Source organism: Pimephales promelas, chromosome 9, assembly GCF_988280905.1.
Source record: "Pimephales promelas chromosome 9, fPimPro1.hap1.1, whole genome shotgun sequence".
In the NCBI taxonomy this organism is placed as follows: Eukaryota; Metazoa; Chordata; class Actinopteri; order Cypriniformes; family Leuciscidae; genus Pimephales; species Pimephales promelas.
This window is the reverse complement of record NC_142777.1, coordinates 29,690,890-29,711,230: the sequence shown is the minus strand read 5'-3', so window position 1 is coordinate 29,711,230 and position 20,341 is coordinate 29,690,890. Positions and strand designations below refer to the sequence as shown.

Sequence of the window (20,341 nt, the reverse complement as noted above, 5' to 3'; positions counted from 1 at the left end):
TCACCGGTGACCACATTTCAGATGATCCCAACAAAGTCTTGGTCTCTTCAACAGACCCCAGGGAGTCAGGAGGTCACACCTCTCATCTCGCAATAGCTCCATATGATTTGTTACGTATAAAAATCTGGTTGCCTTGTTTAATGCACCTATTTTCGAAATTCGGACAACCTCAAAATTCCTTTTCTTTGTTTGCCATTGCATGGCTGGAAAGTGTTTTTGGCATCTTCATGACAATAAATTGATTTAAAGTGTTTGGTCTAAACATTTTGAATGCTGCATCTTTAAGACATTGCATAAAATGTGGTCTCTGAACGCCATATGTATCGTCGTTCTCAGTATATCATCAATTCATCGAGAAAAAGGTCTGCGGACTGACGCATTTTGATTAATGTTGCCATGACAACTGCATAATTCATGAATTGTATTAGCGTTCCATTTGTCGTTTTTGAGTTATGATTAACCCCAGCCAAGGATTGTCAAAAAAAAAAATCTTCGCCTGCACCCCTGTTGTTTTAAGACCCCCGTCATCTTCTGCCTCCTTCCTAAATGTCAAAGTCTCCAAAGTGTCAGCTTCTTTCCAACGAGACAGAATGAATTAATCTGCTCTCATAAATATCTTGTTAGCATCAGTTTGTATAAGACACTCTAATAAATATACAGATACAAAGGCAATAGCACCCCAACTACTGGGCGTTATAGTGCCACATAGCGGTGAGATATTGGAACTGTAACCTTCTCCACTATATATTATTTTAGTATAATAAATATTTCAGTGAACTCGTGGCAGTTGCATGCCTATAAATATGATGGCTGTATCATACATGTGCTTTAAATCCATTTATTTCTTTTCTCAAAATAAATGTACTGCTGTGCTGTTTAACCATTATGTATTGTAAGTGTTTGCTATATCCTTTGTGTGAAACATTGTTTAAAAAAATAGTTAAATGAGTATTATTTGAGCTATGTTTTAAGCTTGTTTGTTGTCGGAGTCCTGAGGCTTGTCAAAACTGGAGTGAAAATCTACAGGATAGAAAGAAAAGATTTTGTTAATGAAATCAAGGCATAATTCAAGATCTTATTTTACAGAGATTAAGTGGCTATTTATATATATATATATATATATATATATATATATATGTTAAATGTGTATGTTAAATGTATATATTCATTGACGATATAAATAAGCCCAACATTAATTTCCAATAAAGACAATGACATAGGCTGAATAGGAAAGAATAGACTGGTTGTTTTTATATTGACTTCAAAGTCTTGTGAGATAATCTGTTTATCCTAATTGCAAGTGAACCCATATTTTATTTTATTTTTTACCTTTAACTTTACCTAGTTTTGATCAGGAGATAATGTCATGATCATGTATGTCGCCATCCACCTAATTTGTTTAATTTTGTTCCAAAATATCATGAAGTTTTATAAGAGGTCCTCTGTTTTAAAGCCTATTAATCTATCTATGCTATATAGAATTATATGATTTATGCATTTATTTATTTAAAATTCTCACTATGCATCAGAATGTTATCAGTTATGACTCCCTAGTTGAAAACCACTGCTGTAGACTGACCTTCAGTTCCAGATGATACACGGCTGACATCTGAGTGTGCAGGTGAGATGTTCTCCTCACTATCAACTAAAACACACATACACATATTATTTTCAACACAAAATAAAAACAAATCCAAGTTATTTTACAACCTTCAGCAAATAAATTAATATTACTCACCTCTCCCCTCCTCACTTGGGCTGTCCTGGCTGGGTGTAGGACTGCCGTCATATTCCCAGAGGGCCGTGGCACCTGTTTGGGAAGAGCGCAGGCGGGTACGAGGTAGTATGCGCTGATCTCCTGGACTGAAAGACTGTGAAATTCCTCCCTTGCCCCTGCCGAGAGCCCAGCCGTGCCGGGAGCCCAGCTTGCGCCGACCAGTCCGCAGACTAGCTTTGGTTTGCTCATCTTCACCCTGAGATTGAGATGCAACTCTCCTTAGTAGACTCGGGGAGACTGGTGCACTGATGGGATCCACATGAACTGAGGGGAGAAATGTTGAATAGTGTTATTTTGTAAAACAAAAATGAGATTATGGATGAAGAGCATAAAAATTATGATACATTTTTTTTTTAAAGTTATTAAGCATATTATCCACCCAAATTCTCATTATAATAATGCAAAATACAAATTATATATACATACACAAAAAAATCTTATTTAATTTGTACTATTTATACACTATTATTAATATTTGTGCTACTTTTAATTTGTTGATAATATATGGCGATTCAAAAATGCAATCCGAACCTAATCAGAATCATCAATAAAAATAAACATGAGAATTAGAAAAAAATACAGTGCATCCAGATGATACATTTTGGAAAATTTGAATTTGGAGAAAAAAGTGCTAAATTGTACTGAAAAAAAAGTTACATTTATATATTTGTCAAAATTCTCTTTATGAAAAACTATAATTAAAATAAAGGCAAATTTGAAATATTTATATATACTTAAACATTGATGTTAGGGAGTTAATGCCATGTTAAATATTATCTACCATACATAGAAAATATAATATATAAGTACTGTAAAGCTACTTAGCATTACATTACCATGAATTTAAATGCTGTATACACTCTTTGCAATATTCATTTGATCTGCAAATTCTGCACAGAATAACTGTTCTGTTTATGATCCAAGGGAATAGCATAATGTGGAAGGCTAACAGCATAATTCATTGTTATGGGCTTTTGGGGACCTTTTTTCTGTTTTACAGAGTCCAGGGGACCCTGCAGTCTTAACTTATTGGCACTCTCAATCTCTGTACAATATATCTAATGTTATTACACCGGTCATACAGCCCTGCAGTCTCACCAGGCACTGGGGCTGGAGAGATGGGCGCACCGTCTACAGCATCCGCAAGGTTCTCGATACTGCCAGCAGCAACAAAATGAGCGCGGCCTTCTTTGCTTCCACCTTTAGGTTTTATCAGCTTCTTCATGCGGTCCGCTATCCAGTTTGACTTTCTGAAGCCACAAGAGAGTGAAATAGAGCATGCAATGAGTTAAGCAATGCGTCTGTGGTGACAGGTCTGCTAGAAACAGATGTTAAAGCCTGACTAACTTTGGTTGTTTAGGTGGACACATCCCAGGCAGACCCGGCTCCAGAACCCGATACTGATCCATTATCTTCTCCACCAGCTTCTGCTTCTCCCTGCGCAGCTCGTTGAACTTGTCACTGAGGTGGAGTGAGATGGACAGATGGGAGAGAAAGAGTTATTTACTGATGCAGGTGGAACCTCTAGACTAGTAGTGGACAAATGCGAGCTACACATTTTATTAGTGTGTGTTCGTACAGGTACTCTCTCTGCTGGTTGTGGTGCTGGTCTCGGCTCTCCAGGCTGCTCTCCATTAGAGCTTTGTTTTCTTTAGCCAGATTCTGGTTCTGCTCAACTAGATGTCGGTTCTCCTCCTCCATGTTTGCCTTCAACTGGGTAAGGAGCTATAACACACATAAATATTAGGGCAACAAAGTATACAGTAAATTTGTGTTGTTGTTTTTTATTTTTGTGATTAATCTCAGACACAATGAAATGAAATTGCATCCAAAAGTCTGAGAACACAAAAAAATAAACAACATAAAATGAATAATAATTTAATCTGCAATCATTTTTAAATAATAGTTGTTATTTGTTTAAATTTTAAATGATCATGTTTGCATGAAAATATTTAGTACAAATCACAAAACCACACACAAACACATATATATTTTTTCTCTCCAAGGCTACATTTATTTTATGAGAACAATAAAGTTGTAAATCTATTCTAATCTATAAAATAATATATCTATAAAATAATCTAATCTTTACTACAATATTACAATATTTAACAAGATTTTTGAAACTGGAATACATTTTTTACATGATTATATGATGAATTTGTAATGTATTTGAAATCAAAATCTTTTCTAGACATCACATATTTGTATATATTACATCATATATCATATAAATGTCTTTACTGAAAATTGAATGCGTCCTTGCTAAATAAATCTATTGATTATTTAAAAAAAAATCAATTTTTGAAAACTGTTTTTGCTGCTTAACATTTTTGTGGAAACAACAATACCATTCAAACATTTGTGGTTAAGATTGAAAGAAGAATGAGGATGCATTAAATTGACCAAAAACAACAGTAAAGACATGTATAATGTTACAAAAGATTTCTATTTAATACATTCTTTGATTAATTTAATAACTACATTTAATAAATAAATTTAATAAATACAAATAGATGCTGTTTAATAAACTATTCATTAAAGAATCCTGAAAAAAGTATCAACTTTCCACAACAATGTAAAACAACACAACTGTTTCCAACATTGATAATAACTGAGTTTCAAATCTGCATATTAAAATGATCTCTGATTTAGATATATTCAAATAGAATTTATTTTTTAATAATATATTTATATATTATTTTTGTTATAATATTTCACATTATTACTGTTTTGCTATATTTTTGATTAAATAAATGCAGCTAAATAAATGGCAAAAATAGGAGACTTCTTTTAAAAACATTAGATGTTTTTGCATTGTGCTCTGACCTGGTTCTGGCTGCTGAGACGGACGTTATTGAGATCCATCTTTTGGTTCAGCTCTTTAAGAGTGTTGAGTTTTCCCTCCAGCCTAGTCCGTTCAAGCTGAGCCGTACTCAACTCTGCCCGCAGAACTGAACTCTGAGCCAGCAGCTCGGACTGTACCTGAACCCACTCCTTCTGCATGTTCTGATATCTACACATAAAAAATACATTACACAGGTGAATCTCACAAAGGTCAAAGTCTTATTTTAGAGCCAAAATTTCCATTTCTTTTTATTTTGAGGTGAACCCAAACATGTTTTTGTGAGTCTGAATCTAACTGTCTGTCTACTCATCTAGACTAGTAAAGTAATCAAAGCCCCAATCTAAAGTTATCCAACTAACTATACATACTGCATAAAAAGGTTATGTACGTTTTTTTCATCCTGTTCACCAAAGCAACAAACTTTACAAATATTTTTCATAGGCTTTTAAGTCAAGTCAAGTCAAGTCAAGTCACATTTATTTATATAGCGCTTTTTACAATACAGATTGTATCAAAGCAGCTTCACAGTGATAACATGAAAGTAATACAACACATATCAATAATGTTGTTGAACATTAAATGTCCCCAACTAAGCAAGCCAAAAGCAAACACACCATGGCAACAACTGTTTGAAAGCGGGCTTTAAAATGACTCATTGGGCTGGTGCAATGTTTGGTGGGGAATACCATCACCACACTGGGTGACATGCAGTTTGTGGTGGGTGTTAGCATCACTTCCTCTCTCTTTTCTATGAATGTGTGTTCAACTGTTACTTTAACCCAGTGTTGTGGTCACTGCAATTATGACTCCCCCTCACCTTTCACTGTCAATTTTCAATCTCTCCAGCTCCTTCTCGCTCTCCTCCTGCCCTTGTGTCACTTTCTCCATTTTCTGTCTCTCCATGCGTATTGATTCCTCTGCCTCCTCCAACTGTGCTTTTCGCTCCAGCAGCTCCTTATATCTAGACAAATGTGGTATTTTAGAACATTTTATAAACTTTAAATGATAGTTCATTTAAAATCATAAATTAAGAGAATGCATTTTTTTTAGCTAATGTCAATTTAAGTTCCAGTTTAATTTGATAATAAAGATATATATATATATATATGTGTGTGTAAGCAATACAAGAGGTACGAGAGGCTGTGCTGTATCGTGAATAAGTAACGGCCCTTGGTCTTGGAACGATTTGCAGACCAAGCTGAAACTACAATCCTACATTTCTCTAAATGATTTTAAACATAGAATACAGGAGGTGGTCACTATTAATTGCATTTGCTATGCCAATTGTTTCTGTGAATAGCATTATGTAGGGCATTATGCAGTACCTAAATGTTTGTAGTTTGTGCTGTGTCATGGTGTTGTATAATATGTTGTCATGGAGATTTGTTTGTTGTGTTTTTGTTGTATCTAATGACGTTGTTGTGCTTGTTTTCTTATTGTTGCTTCTAATTTGTTTAATCCTGCTATCCGACCCTGTCTTCTTGACTAGGTCTCACTTGTAAAAGAGGTTTTAACCTCAATGTGACTTTCCTAGTTAAATAAAGGTTAAGAAGATATATATATATATATATATATATATATATATATAAATTCTATAATATATATAAATTTTTACAATATGTAATCAATTACACAGTGCCCAGTCAAAAAAAAAAAGGTCACAAATAAATGTTGTGACGTTATTTCAATCAAGAGGTGCATACATTTTTGGTCAAGATCTTGTATTGACACTCTGTAAAGTCTACTCCAGCACATTCCTAAGACATTCGGTGAATGTAGGGTCTGAACACAGAGGTGCCAATTCATCTGTGAAAATACTCCCTCGCAACAATTCTTTCTCAATTTGAGCCTGATGAATCTTGACAATGTCATCCTGAAATATGGCCATAGTGTGTATTTCTACATGGTTGTTTTAGAACTAAAAAGCTACACGCTCTGTTGCCAAAAATATAACATGCTAGAAACATAACAATCACTGCAATAATGATCCAATCATAGACTCTTGAGCAAACAGTGAATCTACACTTTAACTAATTGATTTCACAAATTTTTGTAGTTGTATGTTATATCAGTTTATAGCCATGTGTATTCATGATATCATCATGACAAGATTATGTGAATAATCTTAAATTTTTATTTTTAATTAATTAATTTTATTTAATTCATATTATTTTTCCTCTTAGGCCTTTTAGGCATGTGAACAAGCTAAATAATAATATTTTTATTATTATTGATCAAATACATTATTATAAATTCCTTTCTTTTTAAATAGATAAATTATTATTTTAAATGAAATGAAATCAATAAACAAACGCCATCGCACACCTGTAGGTAATAGGTGCGTAGGAAAGGAAGACCAAGAATGCTCGACAATCTACAATTAGGAACTCCCGCACACTATCAGTAATTGCAAATAAAAATTCAATTTAACGGCAAGGTCGTAAGACCGAAACTTTGCCGCTAAATTAAAGTTTTATTTGCAAGTACTGATAGTGTGCGGGAGTTCGTAATTGTAAAATGAAATGAAATGAAATGTCTGAGGCACTGTACCTGGCCTCAGTGTCTTTATATTGAGCTTCTAGACTGCGACTGCTGCTTTTCAGTTGACTGTGTTTGATCAACAACTCTTCTAACTCCGCCTCCTGTCTTTGTTGCAGAGCTGTCAATCTCTCATGATCCCGCCTTACAGCCTCCAGGCGCATCACTGACTCCTCCTTCTCCTTCAGCCACACCCTCGATTCGGCCTCCAGAGCCGCACACCGCAGTTCACTCTCATTGCAACGTGCCAACACAGACGCATGTTCGGAGCTCAGAGACGCCTGTTCCACCTGAGTGAGAGAAAGAGGGTGAAATAAGGCAGATATAATGAGAGTGCGGTGATTCGGGTGAAAATAACACGTTTATTAAAAGCCTGTATAATTTCAAGTGCTGTACATTTATGATCCATCCAGTAGTATGATTGAAACCCATGATTGTCTGGCTCCGCCCGCTATAAAACTAATATGGTTTTACAGTTTGTAAAATACCATTAGCCTTTATTTCAACGTCAAGGACCATTTTGAGACCAGCAACCCACACTCAATCAAGCACTCACCTGTAGTTTGGTGTTGAGGGCCTGTAATTTAGCACAGTTCTCTTGCAGCAAGATGGAGTGGCGCTGCAGGGTGTCCAACTGTTCCCTGAGCTGAGCACAGGCTGACTGAGACTGAGTCAGCTGAGACAGCAACACCTCCCGCTCTCGCTGCAACATTGCATTCTGGGATACAACCATAGGCACAGAATTCAGCATACAGAGCCGGCAAGTTATTAGTTATCAGTTCATTTAAAATGTAATCAGAATCCCTGAATGGCGTTAATGATTTTTAAATAAAGAAATGCGTAAAATGGCCCCATAGGGCCCAAAACGTAATAACATTTCAGTAGGCTTTTGGAAATTTATCTCACCTCCCTCTCCGTATTTATCAGTCTTTGACTCAGTGCCTCTTGGCTTCCAAAGCCCGTCTCTGCCGTTGTGTGCGGTTGTTTGTTCAGTGCGTTTTCAGTGTCTTGTGCTGCATAGATAGAGCCTGTGGGCCCTGAGTCCTGGTTGTGTTTATCCTTATCTACAATACTGACAGTGGGCTCCTGGGGGCCTTCTGCCAGCGGTGGAGACTGTCTGTTTGATAGACAACCCTCGATCCTCTGTGCGTGCGAGTCAGGGGGTGAATAGGCAACCTCTGGAGCAGATTGTTGCTGTTGTGTAACTGCCATTTCAAGCTTGCTCTGCAGCTCTTCGAGTGTTCGGGTCAGCTGTGTGATCTGATTGGATAACTCTTGGGACTGGGCGCTCTCATTAGCCAGATCCTGGTTGTGAGTGGGATATTAAAGTTAGACAAGTGCTGCATCTAGTCAGCTTCATCCAGAACCAACCAAGTGCCTCTTTTAGGAAAACCTGAGCTATAAGAGCTTTCATTAATCTCACAAAGATGCATTTTCAGCACAGTTGTCCAAGGAGGGGAAATCTAATTGCACTGAGGATTTTCAGATAAGAAAGCAACTTGAAAACAATTACCTGGTTGAAAGGAAATATTCAAAGTGGCCCATTTTGCAATATCTCAGCTCAATGGGACCTCCAGGCAAACATAATTGCAGAAATATGGTGCACCAAGGCGCTATACTAATTGCTTTTATCGTTCAGATATCGAATACAAACACTTTGAATACTGCACAGACCTTTGTTAGAGTGTCAATTTGGGCCTTGCTCTCAGCGTTGAGTGTACCGAGCTGCAGATTCTCCTTCTGCAGCTCCTCGAACTGTGCGCACGTCTCTTTGAGCTGAGAAAGCTCCTGACACATGCGTCTGTGGGCAGACAGATGACAGATGTAGTGAGTGATACATGTATTATTATTATTATTATTCCATCCATGCTATTTGTTTCATAAGATTAGACATAAGGACTCTGTCAAGGGTTTGGTGTGAATGGAATAGTTCACCCAAAAATTAAAATGACCAATCATTTTCGATTGATCGTTTTTTAATTTTTTTTTAAATGACCGATTCGCTTGATAAAACCCTTATTCATCGTCTGGAATCGTTTAAAGCCCTTTGAACAGTTTGCAGTTTGCACTGAAACTGTCTTTTGGACCTTGAACCGTTTGATGCCCAGTAAATTGCATTATATATAGAGAAAAATCCTGGAATGTTTTCATCAAAGACCTTCATTTCTTTTCGACTGAAGAAAGAAAGACATGGACATCTTGGATGACAAGGGGGTAAGTAAATTAGGTCAGAAGTGCTAAAATATAGTCATAACTACTGTGGGGAGGGCGGTTGGTCATTTTTGGAGCTTGTTAAACAAGTTGAAAATGGAAAAAAGCATAAAGTTCAAACAATATTTGGTTTAGAACAACATGAGGATGAGTAAATAATGACCCATATTTATTATCTTTAAATGAAAAGGTCCTATTGCATGTACGTATATCTATACCTGTTTTGTGCCTCTAGACTGCAGGCTCGCTTGTTGCCATGCTCTAGGGCAGATGTTGTGCTTTCCAGCTGCTGTCTAAGTCTGGCCATCTCTCTTTCTCTTTGTCGTTGCTCACGCCGTTGACTGTCCAGCTCTGCCTGACACGCTTCCTTCTCCTGCTCCAGTCGCGTGACTTCAAGCAGAGCTTCTTCCCGTCCTCTAGTCAAAGACTCCGCCTCCACGCCGGATTCACGTAGTTCAGCTTGTAGCTCTTCTTCATGCCGCCTGGCAGACTCCAAGGTCCGACCCAATCTTTCAAGGTCAGCCTTAAGGTTTTGGTTGGTCAGCTCTAACTGATCACCCTATGAGAAAATAATTGCCCTTAATCAACAAACACACACTCACTTTTCTTCAGATTTAATGAAAAAGTTGATTTTTAAAAACTGATTTTTAATTTTTAATTTACTTATGCTCATATCTCTATAAACTTGTATGCTGTTAATGTTCCCTGAAGTAGAAAAGAAGATTTTTGTGAATGGAGAATGAGCATTCAAAAGGCAAAAATCATACCTGTGCCATTTTAATATGTATTTTAAAATGTAATGTATTCTTCTGATGGCAAAACAATCCTTCAGAAATCAGTCTAATATGCTGATTTAGTGTTCAAGAGTAACTGGGGTGAGCAACTAGGGGTTAATTGTCTTGCTCAGGGACACATTGGTCTCTCACAGTGGATTCGAACCCGGTTCTCTCACACCAAAGGCATGTGTCTTATCCACTGCGCCATCACCACCCCTATATGAATTTAATTTTTAGTTAATTTTAATTCAAATGTTTTTTCACTGAAAAACTCCCCTTTCAGAACAGCTCTCAAATCTAAATAGTTAAAGTTGGCATATGTTGTTCAGTCATGAGACATGAAGAACCAATGGCATTACTGACATTACATACAAAATAAGAGAATTATGAGTTTGTTTTTCACACAAATCCATATAATGCAGCATATATGGACTAATATATTCACATGAACTACTTTTATGGTTATTTCTGTCCTTTTTGGAGATTAACAGCCTAAGTTCTTATTTACTTTAATTGTATGTATCCACAGAAGAAAGCAAGTAGGTTTGGAGTCTGGACAACATAAGGGTGAGTAAATGATGACAGAACGTTCCCTTTTTTTGTGAACTACCACTTTAAAGACCAATTACCAACAACTATTGACACCTCATTACTGTTACCTCCACTGATGCTCTGCCCATTGTGTTTTTTGATATCCACTCATTGTTACAGCATAATTGTAATGTAGGCACCATTAATATTAATGTTACCCCAGTCATGTAATCCATAATTTGTAGTACAGCAAAATCCTGAACAAATAACCTGCCTCACCTTGCGTACCGCAGCCCTGAGTGAGTCTATGTTGCCTCTGAGAGTCTCTCTCTCCCTCTCCAAGGCTGCTCTCTCTCCCTCTAACTGAGCAATCACTGCAGCTTCCATCTTCTGGAACTCCACCTGACTGCGCAGACTCATCAGCTCCTCCTCCTGCTGCATAGATTCAGCCTGTAGCACCTGACAAATAAACACATTAGGTGGTTATTAAGCAGACGCTTTTATCCATAGCAAATCAAAGTGAAAAGCCTTGCTTGAAGGCACAATGGTGATGATTCATGGATCGGCCCTCGAGGAAATCAAACCGGCGTCTTTTAGAATTACAATGCCAGATCATTATGCCATATGAAACAATGGCTAAAAGTGGAAAAAGTAATTATTGTGAGAAATAGTCTTTGTTTTACACGGGTCTAGAGTCACCATATTGTATGTCTTTCTTAATTGCTAGTGGCAGGGAGTTGTGTTTATACTTGGTGAGTCTTACTTTGAGTGGATTGTTAACTTGTGCAGTGAGGTAGTAATTTTTTTTCAACATGATGGTTCATTACCTCTATCTGTTTCCTAGCCCCCATAAGGTTCTCTGCTGCCTTCTTCAACCGCTGGTTCTCCGTCTCCAGGAAAACCAGCTTATGGTCTGCCTCCAAGACCTTCTTAGTCTGCTCTGCAAGTTTGGAGCGCAAATCCTGGGCTAAAGTGGTTTGTCTGTCAGCCTCTTCCAGGGCCTGCTGAAGCTGGTTGTGCAGGGCAAGAGCGTCTTGGGAGAATTTATCTTCTTCTGACTTCTGGGCTTCGGCGCTGAATGTCTGAGATGTCTCTTCTGTGATGTCTTTCTTCCTTTCAATTTCTTTCTCACCCTCTGCCTCTCCTCTCTCTTTGCTATTCATTTCATCTATAACCTTCTTTTTTCTCTCGCTGAGGATTACGTTGCCCCCCTCTCCCCCCTCTCCATCTTCTCTCTGGGCTTTTATTAGGCCTTCTTTTCCATCATGTTTCTCTCTTCTGGTGTCATTTCCCTCGCATTCCCCTCTTCGGATTATTGTCTTTTTCTCATCTTTTCCCTCCGAGGCTGTTCTCTCTTCCTCTAGGTCTTTCTGTTTTGTCCTCAGCTCTTCAAGATTTATCTTCAAGCTGCTATTTTCATTCTTTAGACACTCCAGCTAAGAGTTGAAAGAGAAATGACAGAGCCAGATTCATTGAGTTGAGATGAGGACAAAATGACAAAATTCTTGGAATAAATGTCGTTAAATCCATCTAAAGGGCCTCACCTCCTTGAGGGTGTTTTCAAGCTTTTGTGAGAGTTGGTCCATGTGTCTTTGGAGCTCTTCAGTCATCTCCGGTGAGTTGGCCTGCTGAGACTACATGAGAGATGGGAACAAGGGAAACATGAGAATTGGCACAAATCAGGATGAAACTGGCGAAAGACCCACTGACCTCTTGTTCAGCCTGCAGAAGCTCTAGTCGCCTCTTTAATTCAGCGTTCTCGTTTTCAGCTCCCAGAAGCCTCAGTGAGGAAGCCTCATTTACCTCCTCACTCAGAGGCTTCAGATCTAAATGACAGTAAAAGAGACCAGACATGTAGATACATTATTAAAGGGATAGATCACCCAAAATTTAAAAAAAAATCGGTCATTTTTACTCACCCTCACATTGTTCCAAACCCATGAGACTTGGTTAATATTTAAAATACAAATTAAGACATTTTTAGTGAAAGAAATCCAGGTAGCCAAAACATAGAAGATCCAAAAAGGTCATAAAGGCATCATACAATGAATCCATATCAATTGAGTGGTTTAAAGTCTTGTGAAGAGATACAATCGCTTTATATGATGAACAGATTCAATTTAGGCTTTTATTTTGTGCTTTTAAGATTAACCAAAGGCTTATGGGTTTGGAACAATGTGAGGGTGAGTAAATGATGACAGAATTTTTATTTTTGGGAGAACTATCCATTTAATGGATAGTCTTACTAAGAATTATTCCTCCCTTTAAGAACTTATCTTTCAACTATCTCTATTGCCAAAGCTTTAAAAAAAAATCTGTCAACATGAAAGTGTTATTTGTCATCATTTTTGGAGCTCAGCACAGTCTGTTCCCATTCATGTTCATTGTGTGGAAAGGAGCATCCAGAACAATGCTAATCTTTTCCTTTTGTGCTTTACAGACAAAAGAACAAACAGGTTTGGAACGGCGTGATGGGATGGGATGTAAATGTATTCATAAATGTCTATTTCTAAACATGACAGCTTGATTTACATATGATTGATTGATATACATACACATGAAATCAAGAAATCAGTCATCTAGCTGTGACAGGTGAGTCATAATATCATGCATAATTAAACCTACCAATCTCAGGCATTATTTCTTGAACATCCTCGTCGGACTCTAGGTCTGAATGGAGGAATTGCTGATGAGTCTCTCTATGACTGACACCCACAGAATGAACTTGATTCGTGAGATCCACCTGCAGACTCATATTCATCTCCAACAGCTCGTCTACCCTCTGTCTCTCAACATCCCGCTCCTACACAAATCCAATTACATACCGATATAGCATAATGAATGTACATCATACATTTCAGAAGAATACAATTCTTTAATTTAACTTCATACATTTCAAAGTAAGTTTTAGAAGTTTTCTTCTAGCTCAACACAATCAGTCAAAATGAGTTCATGGCAATAAAGCTCTATAAGTTCATAAATATGTCATTCATACACCCTCCATATCCACAAGCTTCTGCCTGAGAAGAAGATTTTCCTTCTCCAGTTCCCGCAGAGCAGTGCAGCGTGCCCGAGCGTCAGCCAGCTGCTCATCCAGAAGAGCCTTGTTCTCTTGCAGCGAAGCGCAGTACTGCTGCTGCTCCTGTAGGACCACAGAAAAATATTTTACCAATCTTTATGCTGCTCTAAACCTGACTGACTTATTTTCTTCTGTGATATTTTTGCAGAATGTTCACTCTGCTGATCAGAGACTGTCTTGTCTGTCTATTTATTTATGATTATGTTTTATGACTGATCACAACTTTTGTTCCAGAAAGTTGATTATTTACCTCTATGCATGATATAACTAATTATCCAATAACTAAGCTAATGTTATTTCCAGATTAAAGCTCTCCAATTGGTTAATCTGAATTCCATTCAAAAGTTTGCAGTTAGTAAGATATATCAAGGGGAAAACAAATTATCACAGTTTCCACCAAAATATCAGTCAAGTGTTTTATTAGGAAAAACTGTTTTCAACTGATAATAATAAATGTTTCTTGAGCATCAAATCAGCATATTAGAATGATTTCTGAAGAATCATGTGACACTGAAGACTGGAGTAATTGCAACTATGTTCATACATTTTTAAAATTTCATTTATTAGAACAAATTTTAATTGTAATAGTATTTTCAATATTTAAGTATCTTGGAATACAATGTAAATACATGCATGATATCTTAAACTGTATTGTTTTTGCTCTTTCAACCTAATGTATTTTTAAATATGCAGAATTCCTTTTGTGTTTAACAGAAGAAAGTCTTGTGAGTTCAGAACGACATGAAGGGTGAGTGGATTACATAAATTTCATTTTTTTCAACTATGAATTTAAACGTAACTTCATACAATTTAATGTATCTTTAGGTTTGCTTTTCTACAACTTTCATTTCATTAAACTGATTATTTGTCATAAGTAGCACAAATAATCCTATTGTAATATAATTTCCATATTCAGCTCCACTTCTTCATTCCAAAGCATGATGTGTATCTCCTCCTCTACCTTCAACTGTGTGCGATACAGCTCCATGCTGCGGAGCCGATGTGTGCTGTTTTTCAGCTCCGCCTGCAGTTGCTCTACTCTGGCTGCACGCTCACGCAGACAGTCCAACTCATCTTTCACACCCCGGCTCACACGCACTTCCACCTGCAACGATCGGTTCTGAGCCAACCAAACATAGGATGGTATGTCAGTGAAATGAGGATCTATCCAGTGTCCATACACACGTTTTAATGATCATTATACAGTGTTTATTATCAGTGTATTATGCTCACTTCCTTCTGTAGTTTCTTTATTTCTTCCTCCATAGTTTGCATTTCTTGCTTGTAATCCAGTAGTTGATCAGCTGTGTCCTCCCTGTAAAGCATTTTGATTTGTAAATATCTTTAATGGTGAAGCGTAATTTCTGTGCCTTTAGACTAGTGTAACCAAACTAAATTGTAAAAATAATGACTGTTTTTCATTTGTTTGAGAAGTAGAAATCCCACCTGAAATTCACAATCCAATGTAATTATGTTGGGAAGTTCAAACAAAAAAGAATCACACACATTACTTTTAATAATTCTAATAATAAAGGGGACTTGAATTGAATAAAATTAAAGTACATAATGAAATTACAGTTCAAATGTTTGGAGTCAATATGATTTTTTTATGTTTTTGAAAGAAGTGTCTTATGCTCACTAAGACTGCAATTATTTGATCAAAAATACAGTAAAAACAGTAATATTGTGAAATATTATTACAAATTGAAATATAATTCCTGTGATTAGGAAACTTTTCAGCATCATTACTCATTAATCATTCTAATATGCTGATTTGGACTTACTAATTATTATCAATGTTGAAAAAACTGCTTATATTTTTGTGGAAACAGTGATAAATTATTTTTTTCAGGATTCTTTGATGAATATAAAGTGCAGATGAACTGCATTAATTATCATGTTTAAATATATTATAATAAAATATATATTAGGGATGTGCAAAGATTCATTGCGATTAATCACATCCAAAATAAAAGATGGTGTTTACATAATATATGTGTGTGTGCTGTGTATAATTATTTTGTATATACGTATGCATGCATGTATATGTTTAAGCATTATTTGCACGTAAATACTGTATAGACAGTATATATAAATACATAATCTATATATAAATATTTTATATATGAACAACACATTTTCTTAAATATATACATGCGTGTGTGTATTTATAAATTATATATACAAAATAATTGTAAATTATGTTATGTAAACTCAAACTTTTATTTTGGATGTGATTAATCTTCGCAATTAATCTTTGCACAGCCCTTATATATATTATTATATATCAAAATTTTGTAACATTATATTTTGTAAAACTTTTGATCAATTGAATGTATTTACAGACCCCAATTTTTTTTTAACGGCAGTGTACATTGTCCATCCACATATTAAAACATCACATATGCATTAGCAAAACAACTCACAGTTCCTGTTTGAGTCTGCGAAGTTTAGCTTTGCCTTCTGCTAGCTGCACAGCCACTCCCTCGGGCGGTCCATCACCAAACACACTCGAAGTGGTTATATGGCTTGAAGATGATTCCCGTTCCTGAATAAGTTCTGCTATCCTCTAAATATCAAGAGATAACAGAGACATCCAAAGCTAAAGAACACCCTTTCTGAACACCACTTCAAATCTATCCTCACCTACTAGCACAAGAAAATGTTCTTCTCTCACCTCCAAGTGTGTGTCTCGTTGGCTTAGCAGGTTCTGGATCTGTTTGGCCATGGAGCAGAAGAGAGTCTGCAGCTCGACTCCATTCAGCCCACACATGTCTCCATACTCCAAAGGAAGTACTGCGCTCGGGTCCTGGGTCACCTGGAACATGATGGATCACAGGGTTAGTGACACTACACGCTTTAGTTTGAGATTATGCTCAGGTTATCACTGACCTCTTGTATGCAAAGTGCAATCTCTGCTTGTGTATCAATGTCCAAGCACTGAATTTGCTGAATAAACATTTCTTTCCTTTCACACTGGGTGAAAATGAGTCATAGGAACAGAGAAATTAATCACACACTGTAAAAATTCAACATTATTCTCTCTGATCCATTTAACAGTGCTGGAACTCTGTTCACAGTGCTTCGTTACCTGTACTGCACAACCCAGCAATAACAGTAGCAGTCTTCTGAGCTCTGCAACAGCGCCCTCTATTGACATGACACCAACAAAGGATATTAACTTAAAAATGTCTACTTTTATTGCTCGTTTATGTTTATGTAATAAACAGAACCACACCTGTCAGGGGATCTCTACCTAAAACAGCAACATTTGGTAGTGGCATCAGCACCAGCTGCTGTAGATTCTCCTGAAAGAGAAACGCGCATTAGAGAAACGACAACCATTAAAACCCCATTGTTGCTTTACTGTCATCCCAGACAATGCACAAGTAAGAGGTTCAAGTGTGACACACATTGGCACACAGAAGATTGTTATTTATATGCAGTCATGGCCAAAAGGAAACAAACAAGATTGTGTAAAATAGGCTTATTTAATCTGCGACATCTGACATCTTATTCATTATGAGTAATGATCCTGTTATTACAGTAGGTCATTTTGTAATGCCTCATGATAACCAAATTCATATACAGTGGTATTTACAATTATAACAAGGTACTTTAAGAACACTGTAACAAAATTCAAAACCATGCAATTACCATGGTACTTTTTTTGTCAGTGTATGTAGAATAATTTAGCTAAACTGTAAAATGCTACATGCTCTGTAAATGTTCTTATATCACACACATATTTTATTTTACAGAACATGCGCTTGCAGTGTAGTTTGTGGTTAGTACTTAGTTATTACCCAGTTATTGTAATTACTATAATACAGAAATGTATGCATCACCTGCCTTCATTCAGTGTAATTATTAATCAGCTAGTTTTCTCATAGATAAACCAACTACTGTGGAGTTGGAAAGCACATTTCAATTGAACTTTTAAAAGACTAATGTCAAAAATCAAGACAATGCAGGTCATTACATAAGCAAAATCATAATTCAGATTTTTTTTTTTGCTACAGTTATTTAACGACTATTACTTTTTGTCTCTCATTTTCATTTGAAAATGACCAAAACATGCTATGAGTGAAAAAAAGAGTGCAAAAACATGTCCACAGCAAGGACATTTGAAACAAGAAGTGAAACCACAGAAACAAAAAAAAAAAAAACATGGCCAACTTGTTCCACAGCAACAAGCGTAGCACATGCTATTTAGTGAGCCATTCGTACACTATTTACCTGAACTTTACCATCAGGTGCTGGCAGCATTTTGATTCTAGTTGATTTTGCAGTTAATCAAGCAAAGTATTTGTGGAATGTTCTTGTAAAGACATTTCTCATGTTTTGACATAGTAAATTGATTGATGCTTTAATTCAGTACCTGATAGTATGATCTCAGGTGTCGATTGAGGATGGAAAAGTTCTGCACTCTGAGAATTTTGTCATCACCCACATTGTGGTAGATTTGCTCTACCTTTGGATTGGGATCACTGATTAAAGAAACCAAACAAACAACAAAAATGTTGCCATTAGCTGAGTCACTGTTGAAACAAGGCTACCAACAATGAACATTTAATCCTTTTTTTATCAAACTACATAATTCAAAACAGAATAGAAAAAATGATTTGAATTTTTACACTTTTGAGTCTTTCTTACATGATCCTCATGACCTCATTGAGGTAGACTCCATTTGTAAGCTTCAGGTACTGCCTCACTGCATTCTGGGAATTGAAGTTTACTTCCATGTATTCCTGATAGAGTGATCCAGTCTCCTCCTCATCGACAATACCCTCAAATAGATGCACCTTACAGACAATGAAAAACAATTCATATCAAGGTGCGAAGAATAACTGAGTAGGATTTGAGTATAGATGTTCTTTGTTCTCTGTTGTGAATACTGAGTCTGTCAGAATTTTAAGTTTCATTATGACTTTTAAATTCTAAATATATATTTAAGATGTCTCTCGCTGTTGAAAGCTGTGTTTTTTTAAACTTGTTAGCTTGTGTTTAGCTGATCCAAGCAGGTCAAAAAACAGACAGATATAGACTAGTTGTGGCCAGCTAGTAGCCAGTTTGTTGCTAATCCAAGATGGTCTATCAACTTGGCCCAGAAACCAACTACAATATTGGAAAACACGGTTAACTGTGTAATATTAGCCTACATTTTCAGCTGGAAACAGCATACATGTTGATCAGTTGTTTGTTTGTTAATGGTTAGATTTACAAAACAAAAACAAAAAAAATCTGAAAATTTCTGAAAATGATTAGTTTAGCCAATTTGATTTATAATTTCTTAACTCGTTTAAAAAGTTTACAAAACATTTTACCGAACAAAATTAAAACTATTGAAGAACTTGTTTTTGCGTCCCACCTACCCATGTAACAAGTGCACTTCCCATAAACTCTTCTAACATTTCCGAAACGTTTACGTCCATCTTCTTTTGTACCGTACCAGATCAGTTTTATTCCATAAAACACAATAGATTATTTAAATAACAGACTTTGAAGAGTACATTCATGGTTACCGTAATTCTCTTGACAATAGACTGTCAAGATAGATCTGTTTAACTGTTAACATCTTTGCTTTTTGTGCCTGTACCTTCCCTCATTAGTCACACTACGAAACCACACCGGAATCTAGAGAGTTGCATTGCATTGGGTCTGTTCCCCTCTGCGCGTCCTCGTGTCAGCATATGACGCGCGTTTCCACATAGAGCACAGCAAAACCACAACTGAAGGATGTTTCTCAAAACCTAGCAGGCTGCCTATCTAGACTGCATTTTTGTGATGCACTTTGAGAATCTATTCACAGCCACTCTCCATGAACGAGTCTCTGCTGTCAACAAATGCATGCATTACGCCCTTTGTTGACCCCAACTGCAATCTAAAAAGGCTGATCATTATGCTTTGATACACACAGTGTGAGCAACACATGAAATCAAATCTATTCATGTCAGTGGAAGTCGATATAACGCACTTAAAATAATTAAAACAAACTACTTGCAAATACAGCAATGCGCGATTTGCAAGGTGACTTGAGAGAGATTGGGAGTGACAGAGGAGCAAAAATGAGTTTTTGGTGCTCTCTAGTGGTGGAAGGGTGTAATGCGTTATCAGATCATCTGGACTTTTGTAACCTTAAATGTCTTTCTTGGCACTTTGACTTTAGACGTGTTTTTGTTTTATACATGTGACCTTTTTCCCGCAATGACCGATCCACTAAAACGGCATTACTTGAACCTAATGTGATTATAGTGCAAAATTAATTGCTTCTATATAAGATCCACGACACAGTTGCATTTCTTGTATTGGCCTAGTGTTGTTTTTTTGTTTTTTTTTGTTTTTTTTTGCATGTGAGTGCTTTGGCAGCAGTCATAGTATTAACCATCATCATGGGATAAAGAGATTTCAGGTGTCAGAACAGGGCACATAACAATATGGCCTGCCGCATTCAGTCAGCTTAATCCTATTCATCTCTCTCTCTCTCTCTCTCTCTCTCTCTCTCTCTCTCTCTCTCTCTCTCTCTCTCTCTCTCTCTCTCTCTCTCTCTCTCTCTCTCTCTCTCTCTCGCTCTCTGCATA

At 36.7% G+C, this 20,341-nt stretch overlaps 1 protein-coding gene across 1 annotated transcript; it reads right to left on the bottom strand.

Moving 5' to 3' along the window:
- Window positions 1-822: 822 nt before the first annotated feature.
- ccdc88b (coiled-coil and HOOK domain protein 88B) lies at window positions 823-19,427 on the bottom strand. Its single transcript, XM_039648906.2, has 29 exons — window positions 19,136-19,427; window positions 18,417-18,565; window positions 18,142-18,250; window positions 16,999-17,068; window positions 16,852-16,910; window positions 16,653-16,736; window positions 16,438-16,578; window positions 16,187-16,329; window positions 14,994-15,075; window positions 14,722-14,880; window positions 13,677-13,823; window positions 13,307-13,484; window positions 12,392-12,507; window positions 12,226-12,315; window positions 11,509-12,117; window positions 10,961-11,140; window positions 9,593-9,933; window positions 8,838-8,964; window positions 8,070-8,468; window positions 7,720-7,881; window positions 7,176-7,453; window positions 5,443-5,586; window positions 4,607-4,793; window positions 3,357-3,502; window positions 3,125-3,238; window positions 2,876-3,027; window positions 1,739-2,041; window positions 1,580-1,645; window positions 823-1,020 (listed from the first exon to the last, which is right to left on the bottom strand). The coding sequence occupies exons 1-29, from the start codon at window positions 19,193-19,195 to the stop codon at window positions 968-970; spliced, it is 4,848 nt and encodes a 1,615-aa protein (XP_039504840.2). The 5' UTR covers window positions 19,196-19,427; the 3' UTR covers window positions 823-967.
- Between the last annotated feature and the right edge of the window lie 914 nt (window positions 19,428-20,341).